We start from the raw sequence: 17,630 nt of genomic DNA, 5'->3' as shown, positions 1-17,630 counted from the left end.
AGGAGAGTCCACCTCAAGCCAGTTGAGGTTCTCCAAGGTCCAATCTTGAGTATGTGGACAGGGAGGGATCTTAGAATCATAGGATTGGATGAGGAATCTTCACACCAGTCCAATCTTTGTTTGAGAACCTCTGGTGACGGAGCCCTCACAACTCCAGGAGACAGACGGTTCTTCTGCTTCCTAGCTTCTATGGTCAATGAGAAGCTGAATTTCTACCCCTCCCTCTCAAAGTTAGTGAGCACTTCCCGCAAAATAGCAGGAAACGTGGTCATCAGGGCTCACCCAACCTGGTCATCACCAAAGCTGGACTGTGGATTACAAAACATGGCTCAGTGGGCCAGTTCCAGTCTGGGCTGAGTCAGCTTGTTGTAGAAGTTGCAAATCACAGCTAGTGTCCATCCCCAAATGTGACAGGTTCTGCACCCACCATGCGCCTGCTGGGCTTCCCTTTGGCGTCTGGTTTTTAAGCCGCCCTGTGAGTGTCCAACCCCCCCCCCCCGCTCCACTGCCAGGACAGGCCAGAGTCTAGCTGTCCCCTTCACCTACCTGCTCTCACAGTACACAATCTGTAGGTCCATGTTGACCCGGAAAACGAACATGTGACACTCAATGCGCACCTCGCTGAGGGTGGAGGGTGGCAGGGTGTGGGCCAGCGCTACAAGTCCCAGCACCCGGCCCAGCACTGAGTGGCCGTGGGGATAAGACGGTCGTCTGGGACGGAGGCGGCCCGTGACATGGATCACCTGGAGGGCAAAAGAGGGCCACAGAGAGATGCCATATCCCAAAGGGTACTCTAAGCAGTCTTCAAATTACGACCAGTCATTTAACGACAGTTTGAAGTTAGGACAGCCTTGGGAAAAGCAACTTTTAAATTGTCCTCAAAGTTACAACCGTCACACCACCCCTGGTGTCACATGATCGCAATTTGGGCACTTGGCAACTGACTTGCTTTTATGTTTTACAGTCACACGGTCCTGATTTGCAACTTTCCCAGCCAGCCTCTGGCAAACAGAGTGAGCTGGGGAAGCCGGATTCGTTTGGTGACCCTGTGACTCACTTAATGACCAGGTTAAAAACGGTCATAAAATTGGGTTCGGTTACATGATGATTCATTTAGCGACTGCATTGCTTAGCAACTGAATTTCTGTTTGTAAGTCAAGGACTACCTGAGTGGGACCGAGGGGGCCCCTCGGAAACAATGACAGTTTTTAGAAGAGGTCCCATTTCTCCCAGCCGGAAGCGGGACAGAGGGCCTGAGATCCTCTTCCTGCCAAGATGGCCCCATCTTCATTCTCTAAATTCTGGTAGAAAGGCTACTCAAGTCCTTCATCAAATGAGAGACTGGTCAAGAGAAGGGGTCTCCAACCGTGGCCACTTTAAGACTTGTGGACTTCAACTCCCAGAATTCCCCACCCAGAGCAGTTTCTCAAGGTTGGCAATTTAAAAAGATGAGGAATTCTGGGAAATGGAGTCCACTCATTTTCCAGTTCAACAGCATGCTGGCCAAGGAATTCTGGGAGATGTAGTCCACACATCATAAATGTTTGCTTAGCATGCTGATTGAAGAATTCTGGGAGTTGAAGTCCATAAGTCCTAAAGTCGCCAAGTTTAGAGAACCCGGTCAAAGATGAGCCAATCTCGCATTCGTCTCCTGCAGGATTGTGCCCTGCATCTACTGCTGGGAGGGGGGCACCCATGCAGACCCCCAAAGCTTGCCTCCTTTTGAACAGAAGCTCTGTTTTCAAATGTCACCTCTAATTGTCAGATCAAGCCTTTCTTGCTTGACTTTGATGACCTGCTTCTCCTTTTGAGGCATTGCCTTGTCCTGTCCCCACGTTCCCCCCGCTCCAGCCCCCAAGTCTGGGTGGGGGCGCCCATTGTACCTTATAGCCCGAAGTCTTGATGTGGAGTCCTCTCTTGGTCAAAGTGGACTTCAGACGGATGAAGAAGGAACGGTCCAGGGCTCCGTCGCCTGGGGCTGTGCGGGAACTAGAAAGATCTAAAGATAGAGAAGGATGGATGGATGGATGGATGGATGGAGAGAGAGAGAGAGAGAGAGAAACCTTTATTGTCATTTTTACTGTGAGCACAAAGGCACACATTTAAAATGAAATTTAGTTGCTGGCTCTCAAAGTGTACACATACATAGCACCCATTTAAACATGCTATGTACAACACGTGTATAGACCTACTACACCCTTATAAGTATTAATCACTGCCCGTCTTGAGTACATAAGAGAAGGAGGAATCTTGAGAGTTCACATGGTTAATACTGCATGGGACGAAACTGTGACTGAATCCAGATGTTCTGCTTCGGATACCCCGAAGCCCCCTCCTCCCAGAAGGTAACAAAGAAAAGGAAAGCGCAGGTGGGGTGTGTGTTCGGGTGTGTGGGAGCGTCACGGTGTCCCCGGGGAGAAAAGAAGGACCGGATTGGTTCACCCAAAGCCCCAGCAGGATCCCAGAATGGACGTAATATTCCTATCCCTGGATCTGCCACGGACAGAGGACATCCGAGGGGGGGTGGGGAGTCTGCCCGATTCAGGCCAAGGCAGCAAGGCGTGGGACCCTCAGCCAAACCCCGGACGTCTCCCTCTTCTGAGGACTCGCTCTCGACAGCCAGCTGATCTGGCATTCTCTTTCAGTTGCCATCTTGGCATCAATCTTTAACAAGTTCCCCGATGAAAGCGAAGCCGGCAACAATCCAGGGCTGGAGACCCCAGGGACCGTCTCTTTCTCCCGGCCTGTCAGGGGGAGGGGGGCAAGGGGGGCAGAAGAAGGGGAGGTGAAGCCGATACCCCCTCCCCAAGCCCAGGCACAATTAAAGGGGCTCAGCGCCTCAGCCCAGGGAGCCCCCCAACTCCTCATCAGACCGCTGCAGAGAGGCCTGCTCTGGATGAAGGGGGCGCAGGGCCCACCGGAGCAAGGCAGCCGCGGCTGAGAAAGCCACGACTGATTCAAGCTGAGTTTTAATGAAGCTGCAGCTGGCTGGGTTCAGGCATACGGGGGGGGGGGTGTCCTCATCTTACAACAGTCTGTCCGTTCAAAGTTACAACGGCACTGAAAAAAGGGGACTTAGGACCAGTTTTCATACTTATGACCGTCGCAGCATCACGGACACTTGGCAACTGACTTGTATTTATGACGGTCACTGTGTCCTGGGGTCAAGTGATCTCCTTTTGCGACCTCCTGACAAGCAAAGTCAATGGGGGAAGCCAGATTCACTTAACCACTGTGTGACTAACTGCACTGATTCACTTAACAACGGTGGCAAGAAAAGTCGTAAAATGGGGCTACATTCACTTAATACATGACTCACTTAGCTACATCGATTTGGGGCTCAATTGTGGTGGTCCAGGTGATAAACCCAGGAAACCACGTTCTGGGGCCTAGAATACGATGGCTTGTGGGAGTTCTATAAAGCAAGATCCAGACCAGACCAGAGGTAACAGGGCATCTCTGAGCATGTGCTAAGTGCTTCCTGACTCCACAGATGGCCAGACAACCTCCAAGCCTGCTTGAGCAACAGGGGGGGGGGGCGTAACAGAGAGACCGTACCTGATTGAGGACCCTCAGAGGAGGTGGAGGAGCCCAGCAGGGAGGCCTTGGGGTGGGGGGGGTGAGGAGGGCCCAGGGGAGCCTTCAGCCCCAGCTGCTCAGCCACTTCGTGGTGGTCCCCTGGGTGGACGTAGTCGAAGATGCTGCTGCCGGTCAGCTCCACCTGGAAGAGCAAGGACAGGTTCAAAGGTCAAGGGGGGATGGTCAGCAGGCTGTAAACCCATCATATCCAGAGCATGGGAAGGGAGAAAGGAAAGGAAAGGAAGAAAGAAAAAGAAAGAAAGAAAGAAAGAAAGAAAGAAAGAAAGAAAGAAAGAAAGAAAGAAAGAAAGAAAGAAAGAAAGAAAGAAAGAAAGAAAGAAAGAAAGAAATGAAGTGTATAGGTCTTGGGAAAACTAATTAAATGAAATCTTAAATTCTTCTCTCTATATTCAGATCCCTGATTCAGGATTTTCCCCTGCCCATCAGTTACCTGGGAGGGGGACCCCATGATCTACCTCATTACCCTCCTGGCTTAAAGCAGCTTATTGATGCAGTCAGCATCCCACAATCCCCCTCGTCTCCCTGATCTCAGGGGGTCCCATTTTGCTCCTCTTTTGCCTGGGGGTGCATGGATGCCTCTTCAGGAACGCCCCCCTCCCCCCATTTGTCTGTCTTTTGCTCCCAGGCTACTTCACTCCCTTGGCGACACCCCCAGAGTTCCTCAAAGAAGTCACATTGAAAGTTAGTCCTGAGGGGGGGTGACCTCCCAACCCACCCCGCTTGGAGACCCTGCCCAGTCCTGATGCAGACCCCTTGCCCGCTTCCAAGACCCAGGGTCAGCGCCTCAGGTTAACGTTCCCTGCACTGTAATGCAGCCAGGGCAAAGAGATCGATAAATAATAATGCAGAGCTACTGGCTTCCCCCGGTGAGAGTTGCGTGCATTCAAAGGAGCTAGTCCTCATTAAACATGCACCAGCTACTCCTCGGCTAGGAGAAGTGAGAAAGCCGGAGAAAGGGAGGAGGGGTAAGTCGACAGGGGGAGCAGCCGAGGGGGAGGAGAGCTGACATGGCTGCTTCTAACGGCTGGCAGGGTTTTCAACGCAGGGCAGCCGTGTCTTCGTGCCCAACTTCCATTGTGAGATGGACAAACACATCTGGGGGAGGGAAGCCACTTCGCACAGCGCCCGGCACTGCGTCGGCCTTCCAGCTTGCACAGATCCGAGTGCAAAAAGCCACGGGCGCAACCACGAGCAGCCCTTTGAGTGAGCAAAAAAACACACGAAAAGAGGCCTCTGGAGAAAGAAGCAGTGGGGCAAGACGATTTATTTATATTTATTGATATAAATGTAAATATATATATTTACATGTTTATTTACTTGGGTTTCTGTAGCTGTCCGTTTCAGGAAATCTCTGGGCAGCTCACAATTCGAAACACATAAAGGTAGCTCTTGACTTATGACCTCAACAGAGCCCCAGATTTTCTCACTAAACGAGAGACTTGTTAAGTGACTGTTGCCCCATTTTACAACCTTTCTAGCCATAGTTGTTAAATGAATCACTGCAGATATTAAGTCAGTCACACGCTCGTGAAGGGAACCCGGCTTCCCCACTCTCTTTGTTCACCAGAAGGTCCCCCAAGGGGACCGTCATAAGTACGAGTCGGTTTGCCAAGCATCCGAATTTTGCTCACGTCACCGTGGGGAGGCTGCAATGGTCGTTAAGTGTGAAAAACGGTCCTAAGTCGAGGACCCCCTGTATTACAATTGAAATTTTAAAAAAGCATCAGAGCAGTTAAAAAACATTAAAACGCCTAATTCGAAGTGCCCTTTGGGGGAAGGATGGGGAGGGAGGAGATGCCAATGGCCAGGAAGCCCGAAGAAAGGGGAGCTGGCGCAAAGGACATCTCCGGAGCGCCCGGCGAGGTGGACGTGGAGGAGCGGAAGCGCCCGCCTGCCAGGTGGCTGGGCTCCAGCCTGGCATTGTCAGGTTGCTCGGCAGCCAGTAAGACATTCATTGCAGAATGCCACTTTTCTCCCCGACACTAAGCTGTGCCTGCTTCTCCTGCACCCTCCCAAGCGCCCCTACACACACACACACACACACACACACACCAGGCGCTTCTGGTCTTCCTCCTGGGGCAAGGCACAGCGTCAAAGGCTGCCATCTCCTTGCCAGAGGTTTCCTCCCGGTCTGCAAGCCACGGCGGGCGAGCAGTTGGAAAGGCCGGTGTGGGCGCTGGCCCTGGGGCTCCGGGAATGGAGATGCGCCTACCAGGCTGAGCCGGACCGGGCACGGGTGCCCTCCTTCCCTCCCTCGATTGCCAGGCGCCAAGAGATGAGATGGGCGGCAGATAAATTTAAGAAATAAATCAATAAAACAAAGCAGAACCGAAGAGAAGGGTTAGGGTTGAAAAGATCGGTAGTCCTCTTACTTACAACGGTTTGTTTAGCGACCAAAGTTATAACAGTACCTGAAAAAGTGGCTTATGACAATTTTTCACACCCCTGCAACTGTTGCAGCATCTCCATGGTGACGTGATCAAAATTCAGACGCTTGGCAAGTGACTCGTACTTATGACGGTCGCAGTGTCCCGGGGTCACGTGATCCCCTTTTGCGACCTTCTGACGAGCAAAGTCAATAGGGGGAAGCGAGATTCACTTAACAACCGTATGACTCACTTAAAAACTGGATTGTGGTCGTCAGCCGAGGTCTGCTTGGGCGTTTTAATGAGGAGCGTTGGAAATGGAAGCGGTTGTGCCCAGTGAAACCCACCCAGGGCTGGGCAGACCCTCAATTCACAGGGCTCTCTCCTTAACGCAACCCAAAGAGTGTAGAGGGCATCGCATCCAGACGGAATGTTCTCTGCAGGTCAGCTGGGGAAACTGACCGGAACTCCTTTTCTGTTTGTTTGTATGTATGTCTCCTTTATTATTTTACAAATAATTTTTGACTCAAAGCTGTGAACATATTTTACGTATGTATTTATTTATTTGCTTCCCAACTTTACTGTTTCTACAAATAATGTAAGATGGCAAACGTATCCAACACACCTTCTCCTCCTGTTTTTCCTCAACAACAACCCTGCGAAGTGTGTTGAGCTGAGGGGAGGGAGGGACTGGATGAACGATAGTCAGCTGGTTTACATAGCTAAGGCAGGACTAGAACTCTCAGTCACCTGGTGACTAGCCCAAAGTCACCTAGCTGGCTTTAATAGTTAGGGTGAGATTAGAACTTACCACCTCCTGGGGATCGGCCAAAGTCACCCAGCTAATTTTCATGGCTAAGGCAGGACTACAACTCCCAGTCACCCAGCTGGCTTTCGTGGCTAAGGTGGCCTCCCGCTTTCCAGCCTGGTGCCTTAACCGCTGTCAAAATTTATATTTCATATATTTATATTTCTACGTCCAATTTTGAGACTCCCCATCTTGTTCCCAGCATGACTTTGAGCGGCGTACAGCTAAAAGATCGGAAACGTCTTCTCTCCTTCACGCTGGGCCCGGTGCAAAGCGGGGCTCCGAATTCTGGCCAGCTTTTCCTGCGTGTCCAGAAACGGCCCTGGCAGGGCAGCACAAATTCGGATGACCTCGGCCAGAGACGGCTTATCCTCCAGACATCCTTCCCGTGCCTCACCCGCCGTCCCGGCCACCTCCTTAGCAGGTGCCCCACCTGTTCTGCCAGGTGCCCCCTGGAAGGAGACAGCTGTCACTCACACGTCAGGCGCCATTATCAGGGCCGGGGGTGAGGGTGGGGCAGCCCAAGCAGGCAGCTCAGTTTCTGAAAACGTCCTTTCCCCCCAACCCATCCTCCGTTTCATCCCCCTCTAATTGCTTAAGGCAAGTGGGCGAGATGAAAGCCCCCCTCCCCCCCCGCCGGGTCTCCCCGCAGACGGAGAGGCTGGCACCGACGATATTCACATTCCAGCACCATCGGCCGGCCCGGTTCTTGCCTGCTTCTCAAGGTGAAAAGAAAACAACAAAACGAAGGGAAAGAAAAGATTGGACGTGCAGCTAGGTGTCTTGTTCCCCCCAAAAAGTGAGGAGGGGGTTTCCGGTAGGGTCTTTTGGGACCCACACCCGTTATTCGTGTTATTCGAGGGCTGAAACGACAGCTCACAAAAACCTTTTGCCTTTGAGTAAAAAAATGCCATCTGCAAAAGAAGTTGCAACATTCCAGATTTGTGATTCCTGCAGACTAACACAGTTTTTCCTCCTAAAAAGCGTCTTCAGCAAAATGGCACAGTGTAGCATCTGCTGCTCGAGCAGGGGGTTGGACTAGAAGACCTCTAAGGTCCCTTCCGACTCTGTTATTCTGCTATTTATTTATTTTCCTTCCTTCCTTCCCTCCCTCCCTCCCTCCCTCCCTCCCTGGTAGTTTTTAAGAAGAGATTTGCCAACCATTTGTGTAAAATGGCGTAGCATCTCCTGCTCGAGCAGGGGGTTGGACTAGAAGACCTCTAAGGCCCCTTCCGACTCTGTTATTCCCTGCAGTATGTCCCACAAAATCACTCTGGCCACCAGCTGCCAGCAAGAAAGACAGATGATCAGATTTCTCCAGCTTTTCCTCTCTCTTTTCCATGATTTAAGGGGGACTTTCCTACGCGGTAGGGAGGGGCCCCGACTGCATCAAATTCAAGTAGCAGTACAGATAGTCCTCTACTTACAACAGTTCACTTAGTGATCACTTGAAGTTACAACAGCGCTGAAACAGGTGACTTATGACCCTTTTTCACACTTGACAGCCATTGCAGCGTCCCCCTGGTCACGTGACCAAACTTCAGACGCTTGGCAACTGACTTGTACTTACGACAGTCACAGCGTCTTGGGAGGGGGGGGGGTCACGTGATCCCCTTTTGCGACCTTCTGACCAGCAAAGTCAAGGGGGGGAAGCCAGATTCACTTAACCACAGTGTTGCTAGCTTAACAACCGCAGTGATTCACTTAACAACCGTGGTGGGAAAGGTCATAACATGAGGCAAAACTCACCTAAAAAATCTCTCACATAGCAACAGAAATTTTGGGCTCAGTTGTGGTCGTAAGTCGAGAACTACCCGTAGTAGGAACGGCACCACAGATAGTCCTTGAGTTACAACCATCCATTCAACAGCCGTCTGAAGTTACAAGAGCCTTGAAAAAAAGGACTTACAACTCAAACACGCGTGAAAAAGAAACGAGTGGGGAAAATTGAGGAGGGGGACAATGCTCCCTTCCCAGAATTTGGATCTAAAGCAAATCTGGAATTAAAATCTGAAAGTCACCCTGGAGGGTTATTTACGGGCAAGACCCACCGGCTCACAAACGGTTACAGACGCCGTCTTTTTTCAACTGCTGGCGCACCGGGACTGATTTGCAAGGCAGATTTTTTTCTTTTTGCAGGGGGGGGGAGGGTGTTTCTCCTGTGTGTTGAGCACTTCTACAATTCCCCCCCCCATCTTTCTTCTTCAAATTCTCCCACAAGAAAGGGAGGGCGCGATAAACCTTAGCAAATGTCTCTCTCTATGCCACGGCGATCAATCAATTCCTGCTCGGAAGGAACCGGCTGATCATCGATCATCAATTATCAGACGATGCCGCCTGTCTGGCGTCATTTCCAGGGGAGATAATTGCTGTGGCTCATTATGTATGTGGCGGAGTGGCTGGTGCGCCGAAAAACCAGACGGCGGATGTTCTGGGCGCTCAGCAGGTGAGACCAAAGAGGACACGGAGGGCGTCAAAAGGGTGGCTGGGCACGCGGGAGCGTTTGCCGGGAAAGCTTCCCAAACTACTAAGTTAATACCCGCATCCTGCAGAACTCAAACGTTCCTGAGGGGATTCCTCGACTTACGATTGTTTGTTTGACAATGGTTCAAAGTTAGGATGGCCTTGGAGAAATGATTTAGGACAGGGGTCCCCAAACCCTGGGCCATGGACAGGTACCGGGCCACAGCATGCCAGCAACCGGTCCACACAAATAAGCAAAGCCCCATTTGTGGGATGCAGGCACACAAAACTACGCACCCTCCGGTCTGCGGAAAAACCTCTCTCCACGGAACCGGTGGTCCCTGGTGCCCAAAAGGGGACCTCTGATTTAGGACCTGTAGTTGCAGGCAAAACCTACCTGTGACAGGCCCAGGTAAATAGACACCGTCTCGGAGATGTAAAGGAATTTTCCCTCTTGATTCAGTGCAAAGACGAAGCCATCCAGAGACTGTGGAGCAAAGGAACACAATTCAACTGTGGTTGTGTGTAGGCACAAAAACGGTCTTGCCAGCAAGGCAACTCTCTCCTTTTCCCCAGCGGAGAGAAAACTCACCTAATTTAAGGGGAAATCTGCAGGATTCGTACTTAGAAACGTTCAGATGATTTCGCCCTAAGGACCAGAAACTCTTCCCAAACCCATGCACCGAAATCCGTCTCCAATGATACGGAAAAGGCCATGCAAGCAGTCCTCAGTTTACCACTAGTTGCTTGGAGACCAGAAGGGTTAAGAAACCAGATTGGGACTAAATTGAAATGCTTTGGAAATGCTTTTTGCCTGTCTCCCAAGTAGCAGGAAGAAACACAGCTTCTCTACCTCTTTTGTTCGTTTGTGAAAAGCAGAGTAAGTTTGCAACAGAAAGTCCCTTTGCTTTGTCATTCCCAGTGGATGACAAGCCCCATCTGGATTCTTTGAGAGGAAAGGCCCTTGCAAACATCTGGAAACTGATGTCCCCTAGCTGGGTTACGAAACGTCTGCAAGGGAAGCGGCATTAACCTTGGGACACGTATTTACGGCTGTTACAGCATTGTTACACTTCTAAGTCTTTTTTTTGGTTGCTTTTCTTTTTCCCCCAAGACTCTATTAGATCCGTTTGAGAAATTCAATAAAGATATATTTTTAAAAAGATAGAGATTTCTCAGGGATCCTCCAGAGGAAAGCTCCAGAGAAGCTGCAAAGGGAGAAGGTGGGGGGGGTAGAATAATCAAACACCCCCCCCCTTCCAAATTGTTCCGGAAAGCAGGAAATTGCTCTCTTGGGCGCCCCAAGGAGGAAGCCTGAAACGGCCCTTTGAATTTAACCATGGCAACTCATCCCCCACGCCAGGAAATTTGGCTTCTTAATCAACCCTCTGAAGCAGAGCCATGGCCCTCCAAAGGCAAAGCCCCCCCCCCAATCCCTCTTTTCAAGGTACTTTGGGGAAGTTACAAAATCAGCCCCAAAGCAGGAAAGATGAACATCCTGAACTCAGACCCCAAAGTTTTTCCAACTTTGGAGACAAACCCCTCCTGGCACAAAAGAGAGTCTTGGCTCTGAAGGGTCACCAATAAGGGCACCTCCGTCCTTGCACAAGCGGAGTCCGCAAACCAGGACGGCTGTGCACAGAGCTGGAAGGCGCTGTTAATGAATGGCCCTGGGATCTGAGTTCAAATCTTCAGAGAGATGGAAGGAGGTTTTTTTCCCCTACCAGTCACTTGGTTGGGAAAATAATTTTGCAGGGGACCTTTAATGCAATGAAATTAATTTTTCTCTGTCCATCTGTCTGTGTCTGTCTGTCTGTCTGTCTGTGTCTGTCTCTCTCTGTCTGTCTATCTATCTATCTATCTATCTATCTATCTATCTATCTATCTATCTATCTATCTATCTATCATCTATATCATCTATCTCTCTCTTTATCATCTTTATCATCTATCTATATCTGTATATCTATCATCTATTTATCTCTATCAACTATCTGTCTCTATCATCTCTTTCATCTCTCTCTCTCTCTCTCTCATTTCTTTTATTCTTTTTACAGATAACCCAGGGCAGCAAACATACCCAACACACCTTCCTCCACCTATTTTCCCCACCACAACAACCCTGTGAGGTGGGCTGGGCTGTAAGAGAGGGACTGACGCAAGATCACACACACACCCCTTTCCTGGCTGTGGTGGGACTTGAACTCGCCATCTCCCGCATTGTAGCCTGGTGCCTTAACCAGACCGAACCTCCTTCTGCTTGCTCATCTCCAGTCAATCTCGGAGGGGCCGTCCCCAATCCCCTCCTCATAAAAGGGGGGGGAAGCCTGGGGATCCCACCCACCCACTTCTCCCACCTCCCCTCCCCAACAGCCCAGGGAGGCATGCCTGTCCTCTGGTGTCAACCGTTTAATTGCTGTGGCAATGACCTCTGAGCATACTTGATGACTGGGGGGGCGGGGGGGGAGAGAAGCAATTTTATCTGTCAGCAGTAATTAACACGTCTGAACATTAACCCAGCTGTGGGTGTCTTTAATTCGCCGCAGTTCCTCTTCCACGGCTCCACTGCAAAAGTGCCAAAGCGCTTCCTCAGCGTCACTTGTTGCGTGGGATCCTCCCCTTGCGCAGAGGCTGGGCGGCGGGTGACGAAGCGAAGGACCCCCCACCTCCCCTCGTGGCCCTGCCGGATAGGCAGGGTCCCCCTGAACCGGCTTTTGAAGTCTGGCAGGTAAACGTTCTTTCCGTCACCTATGCAGGAAGCGCCTGGTTCCTTTTTTAAGCGAAGGTTCTGGGAAGCAAAACTCAGGAGAGCCCAAAGCAACGTCTCACCACACAAAAACAAACCCTTGTAGGCAACCCTGGCTCTTTGATGACTTGTGGACTTCAACTCCCAGAATTCCTGAGCCAGCCATGCTGAGGGGAAAGGGAGAAGTTTCCAAGCTGAGCCATGCCGGCTCAGGAATTCTGGGAGTTGAAGTCCACAAGTCATAAAAGAGCCAAGGTTGCCTACCCCTGGCCTAGACTATAGGCAAGACCTCCACTTGCAGCCGTTCGCTTACTGACCGTTCAAAATGACAGCGGCAATGAAAAAAGGGACTTAAGTTTTTCCACACGACCGTCGCAGCATCCCCGCGGTCACGGGATTCCAAATTCAGCCGCTTGGCAACTGACTCGTATTTACGATGGTCGCAGTGTCCCGGGATCACGTGATCCCCTTTTACGACCTTCTGGCAAAGCAAAGTCAAGAGGGGGCTAGCTAGATTCGCTTAACGACCGTGTGGCTAACAGAACAACTGCAGCAAGAACGGTCGTAAAATGAGACAAAATTCACTTCATTGTTTCACTTATCAACAGAAATTTAGAGCTCAGTCGAGGACGGCCTGTAGGTCCTCATTTCAACCCTGAGCTACAAATATTCTCCTTTCCTGGGGTGGGAATGAGGGGGCTGGCAAACTCCCCCCCCAGCCCAGGATCCAACAGAAAAACGGGGGTGCAGCTTCCAGCACCTCTGTGATAATTGGGGAGGGGTCTTCTGCCTTCGGCAGGAAGAGAAAGCACAAGTTTCCTGCCCGCCATCTGTTCCCCAGTCTTCCCACACACCGAGGGCCAAATCGAATTGCTTCCCAATAAATCTGCATTAGCTTGCGAAAAGGGGCTGGCGGAGGCCGCCGGCAGCACAGGAGCCAGGGAAGAAATCTATTTCAGAAGGGACCCCCCACCTGGCCGAGCTGCCAAACCAGGTTAAGGCCTCGGTTTCCCTCTGTGCCAAGGCTGGAGCAAAGCCCCTAACTCAATTGGTCCCCTCGCCTGCCACCCCTTCCTGGCTCTCTCATTCCTTCATCGACCGTGGGCTAATTAAGTTCCCTTCAAGGGAGGGAGGGGTCTCCCCCCCCAAACCCAGCCTGGCTGAACTAGCCGAGCCCAGAGCCATTTCCCGAAGGCAGAATTTCTGGGTCTGCAGGGAGGAGGTGGTGGGGGCCTTGGGGGTCTGGAGGGATCAGTGGCCAGCCTCAGTTGCCCATCGGAGGGGGAAACTCAGTTGGAGAATAGCGGGAACCAGGAAATAAGGCCTTTGTGTTCCAGTGGTGCCTTCACAATTTGTACCCTTGATGCGCACAGATGCAGAGGTGTGGAGACTCACATTCCTAACTAGAGTTAACTGGAGATTTATTTATTTATTAGGTTTGCACAGTCCTCAAGTTATGACTGGTTGCTTAAAGATGGTTCAAACTTACGACAGAGGAAGGGAGGGAGGGAGGAAGGAAGGATGGATGGATTCAGACAAGGAGAGAGGAACCTGTCCTGGCACCTTGGTGAACCCAGCCTGGAGGACAGAAGGTGGACTATTCTCCAAAGCCCCTGAAGGCAGGACAAGAAGCAACGGATGGAAACTAGTCAAAGAGAGAAGCAACCTGGAACTAAGGAGAAACTTCCTGACAGTTAGAACAACTAACCAGTGGAACAACCTGCCTCCAGAAGTGGTGAATGCTCCAACCCTGGAAGTTTTTAAGAAGAGACTGGACAGCCATTTGCCTTAAATGGTGTAGGGTTTCCTCCCTGAGCAGGGGGTTGGACTAGATGACCTCCAAGGTCCCTTCCAACTTTATTATTATTATTACTTACCTGCAGGATGTGGCCCCCTAAGTGCTTTTCAAAGAGCTCCGTCAGCAGCCCGTTCATATTTCTCCGACCAGAAGCTGGAGAGAAACCAAGATCTCAGGGTCAGCAAGGAGGATCCAAAGTGGCAACCCTCCCAGTCAGCTCATGAAGCCTGAGAGATCCCTTGCTATGGGCAGGATCTGGCTAGGAGGAATCAATGCTCCTGTGATATCTGCTCGCTCACTCATTCATTCATTCAGTCAATTTATATGCCTACTCTGCTTTTCTTCAAGTTAGCCCTCAGATTCCAAACCTCAGCTCAGAGTTGGGCGATCTTAAAACAATAGATCACAGATTCCCTTAGATTCCCCACCCAGATGAGCTCTGGAACTAGATCTAGACCAGACGTGTCAAACTCGCCATGTCACATGATGTCACGCAATGTATCAGAAGAGTTTTGCCATTGCCAGCAATGGGGTGGGCACAGCTTCCATGTGATGCGTCCGGCCCGTGGGCTGGCAGTTTGACAGCCCTGATCTAGACCAAGGGTTTCTCAACCTCTGCCCCTTTAAGAGGGATAGACTTCAACTCCCAGAATTCTCCAGTCAACAAAGCTCACTTTTTAAGTCATTTTCCTCAGTGCCATTGTAACTTCAAACGTTCGCTAAACGAACGTTAGGTGGAGGACTATCCATACTTAAATTCTAACTTTTGCAACTGAAATATACCCCCTGGGGCTCCTCTCCGAGGTAGATGGACAGTTAAGCTACAGAAATAAAGAAACACACACACACACACACACACACACAAAGATATACACATATCAATACATATATACAGACACATAGAGAGGATAGATAGATTGATAGATAAGATAGACAGACAGATAAGGTAGAGAAGATTGATATAGATGATATACAGATAAATTGATAGAGATACACAGAGATAGATAGAGAAGATAGATAAAGAAAGATTATATATAAGATAGATAGTGATATATTAGATAACATAGAGATTAGAGAGAGAGAGAGAGAAAGAGAGAGAGAGATGATAGATAGATGTGGGTTAATTTGATCCAGGAATATCTAGACAAGGAACGAATAAGAAGTGCTTTTGGCTGGTGTCTGTGGAGGAGGATCTCTGGCCAGGACCCCTACCTAGAACGGGGGGGGGGGGGGGGCAGAGGCGAAGGAAGGTGCTAAATTTGGGGGAAGCCAAGGATAGAGCAGGAGGGGGAAGGAAGGGGGGGAGGACAGGACGAGCCATTGTGTCCTGAGCATTCCTGCCAGACGAGAGGCGAATACTTATCAGCCCGGCATTCACGAGACCCCCAATCAAGCTGAAAAGCTCCATGGCCCCTGAGTTAACCTTTCCTGCAGCCTCACCGTCCCCCCCCCACACAACTGGCTGGGGGCCAAGCAGGGGAAGGAAGGTGGGCTCAAAGGGACCCACACGTGTGCGGAATGCCAAACAGGGCGCATTCTTTGATCCACAGAGGAATCCGGAGCTCTTTCCTGATCGCATCTCCGATTTTTCTATGGTACAACTGTTCAGAAGTTCCAAGGAGTTTGCGGGCTGTTTTGTTTCTTATTCATTTATTAGTAATTTGTTTTTAGGTGGTTGAGCCCACACTTGGAATCCTGCGTCTAGCTTTGGTCGCCGCACGACAGAAAAGAAGTTAAGACTCTGGAAAAAGTGCAGAGAAGAGCAGCCAAGATGATAAAGAAGGGGTGTCAAAAGTTGGCTGTTTTAAGACTTGTGGACTTCAACTCCCAGAATTCCCCTGGCTGGGGAATTCTGGGAGTTGAAGTCCACAAGTCTTAAAGTGGCCAAGCTTGGACACTCCTGTGATTAAAGGGGCTGGAAGCTAAACCATACAATGAATAATTGAGGGAACTGGGAATGTCTGGTCTAATAAAGATAAGAAGTAGGAGGGACATGATAGCATCTTGCGATATTTTGAGGGGCTGTCCCAGAAAAAAAGGGGTTCACCTATTCTCCAAAGCCCCTGAAAGCAGGACAAGAAGCAACGGATGGAAACTCATCAAGGAGAGAAGCAGCCTAGAACTAAGGAGGAATTTCCCGACAGTCCAAACAATGAATCGGTGGAACGGCTTCCCTCTTAACAATTGCAGTGATTCTCTTAACAACGGTGGCCAGAAAGGGTGTAAAAATCGGGCTCACTTCCCAAAAGTTTCCCAAAACTCACTTCCCAACAATCTCGCCTAGCAATGGAAGTTTTGGGCTGAAACGGGGGTCGTAAGTCGAGGACAACCTGTAGCTAGAAGCTAACCCCAAAGACAGCTTGTTCGCTTTAGGCAGCTTTAGACATGGGGTGGAAGCAGCCCCAGTTTTGGGGGCAACTGGTTTTCCAAGGGGAAAAAAACAACAAAAAATAAGAATCATATTTTTGCCTCTTTTTTCCCTTCTTTTCTCTCTCTCTCTCTCTCTCTCTCTTTCTGTCTTTTTAAATCACTGTGGCAGCTTCGGAGATGCCGTTTCAGAACAGTTATCTGTACGAATTTACTTGTAACTAACAAACAGAGACCCACTTGACAGACAATCGGGAACAATACCAGCCCCGCTAATTGCTGCAATTTCCTCTGTCATTTTCTTTAATTCCTTCATTTTTCCTCTCTCGAAATAACCCCACAGGTCAGACAGAATGCTCCTATAATTAAAAGCATTTAATGCAAGAATTAGAAAGCTGCTCACATTATGGGGAAGGGAACGGGGCAGAAGCTGGGGGGGCATATTGTTAATCCCCCCCACACCCTCTTTTCAAGTTTGCAATTTGCCAGCTTTTTAAACAGTTTTTTCAAAAAAGAAAGAAAGAAAGAAAAAAAAGAGAAATAAGAGAGACAGGGAAAAATAAATTGGAAAAAAAGAGGATTTTTTCCGCTTCCTGTTTTCCCCCCCAAAACTGAAGAAGCCCATGGCGTTCCTGAAAAGGCAAAATGGCAGGAAAATGGGGAAACGAATCCCAAGGAATGTCAACCCCGCCTGATGACGTCACCTGGAAAAGGTTGCAGATCTGCATGATGTCATCGAGATATGTGGGACTGGTGGTGGTGGTGGGAGGGGGAGGGTGTCAACAGCTGCCCTTATGATTGGCACACAGAGCAAGTGAATTTGTCCGTCAATAAAATGCAACTTTGATCCCTATTGTAACAAGACACAAAACGCAACAGGAGATTCTCCTGAGAGTGGGTGGGCTTTATTTTAAATCAAGGGTCTCCAAACTTGTCCACTTTAAGAGTTGCGGACTTCAACTGCCAGAATTCTTCAGCCAGTATGCTAGCAAAAAATCATGATGTGTGGACTACATCTCCCAGAATTCAGAGCTAGCTGGGACATTCTGGGAGTTGAAGTCCACAAATCTTAAAGTGGACAAGTTTGGCAACTATAAATTTAAATAATTATAAGCAAAGAATGAGGAAACATCTTCCACTGAAGAAGGATGTTTGTTCTCCTAAGAGGTATTTTTCCCACCTGGAAATAAATATTTGAATATAGTGGGCATGTTCAGGTTGTCCTTGACTTACAAACCTTCCTTGAATGACTGCTTGAAGTTACAACAGTGCTGAAAAAAGGGACTTACGACCATTTTTCACACTTATGACCACTGTAGCATCCCCGTGGTCACGTGATCAAAATTCGGACTCTTGGCAGCTGGTTCACATTTATGACGGTTGCAGCCTTTGGGATCAGCTGATCACCATTTCTAATCTTCCCAGCCAGGTTCCCTCAAGCAAAGTCAACGGGGGAAGCTGGATTCACTTAACAGCCACAAATTC

At 49.7% G+C, this 17,630-nt stretch overlaps 1 protein-coding gene across 1 annotated transcript in view; it reads right to left on the bottom strand.

The window, feature by feature from the left end:
• The window catches only part of NPAS1 (neuronal PAS domain protein 1), a gene marked incomplete at its 3' end in the record, with an annotated part of 37,704 nt that overhangs the window by 6,656 nt on the left and 13,418 nt on the right, over positions 1-17,630 (bottom strand). The window contains exons 4-8 of the mRNA XM_083370153.1: positions 13,858-13,931; positions 9,635-9,724; positions 3,559-3,721; positions 1,884-1,999; positions 547-743 (exon numbers count right to left, since the gene is read on the bottom strand). Of these exons, the coding sequence (XP_083226279.1) occupies positions 547-743; positions 1,884-1,999; positions 3,559-3,721; positions 9,635-9,724; positions 13,858-13,931 (640 nt within the window). The remainder of the gene's footprint in view (positions 1-546; positions 744-1,883; positions 2,000-3,558; positions 3,722-9,634; positions 9,725-13,857; positions 13,932-17,630) is intronic.

The sequence above is a fragment of the Vipera ursinii genome (assembly GCF_947247035.1).
Source record: "Vipera ursinii genome assembly, chromosome: 9".
Taxonomy (NCBI): Eukaryota; Metazoa; Chordata; class Lepidosauria; order Squamata; family Viperidae; genus Vipera; species Vipera ursinii.
Note: the sequence above shows the minus strand (reverse complement) of the source record. Positions and strands in the feature narration are given on the sequence as shown.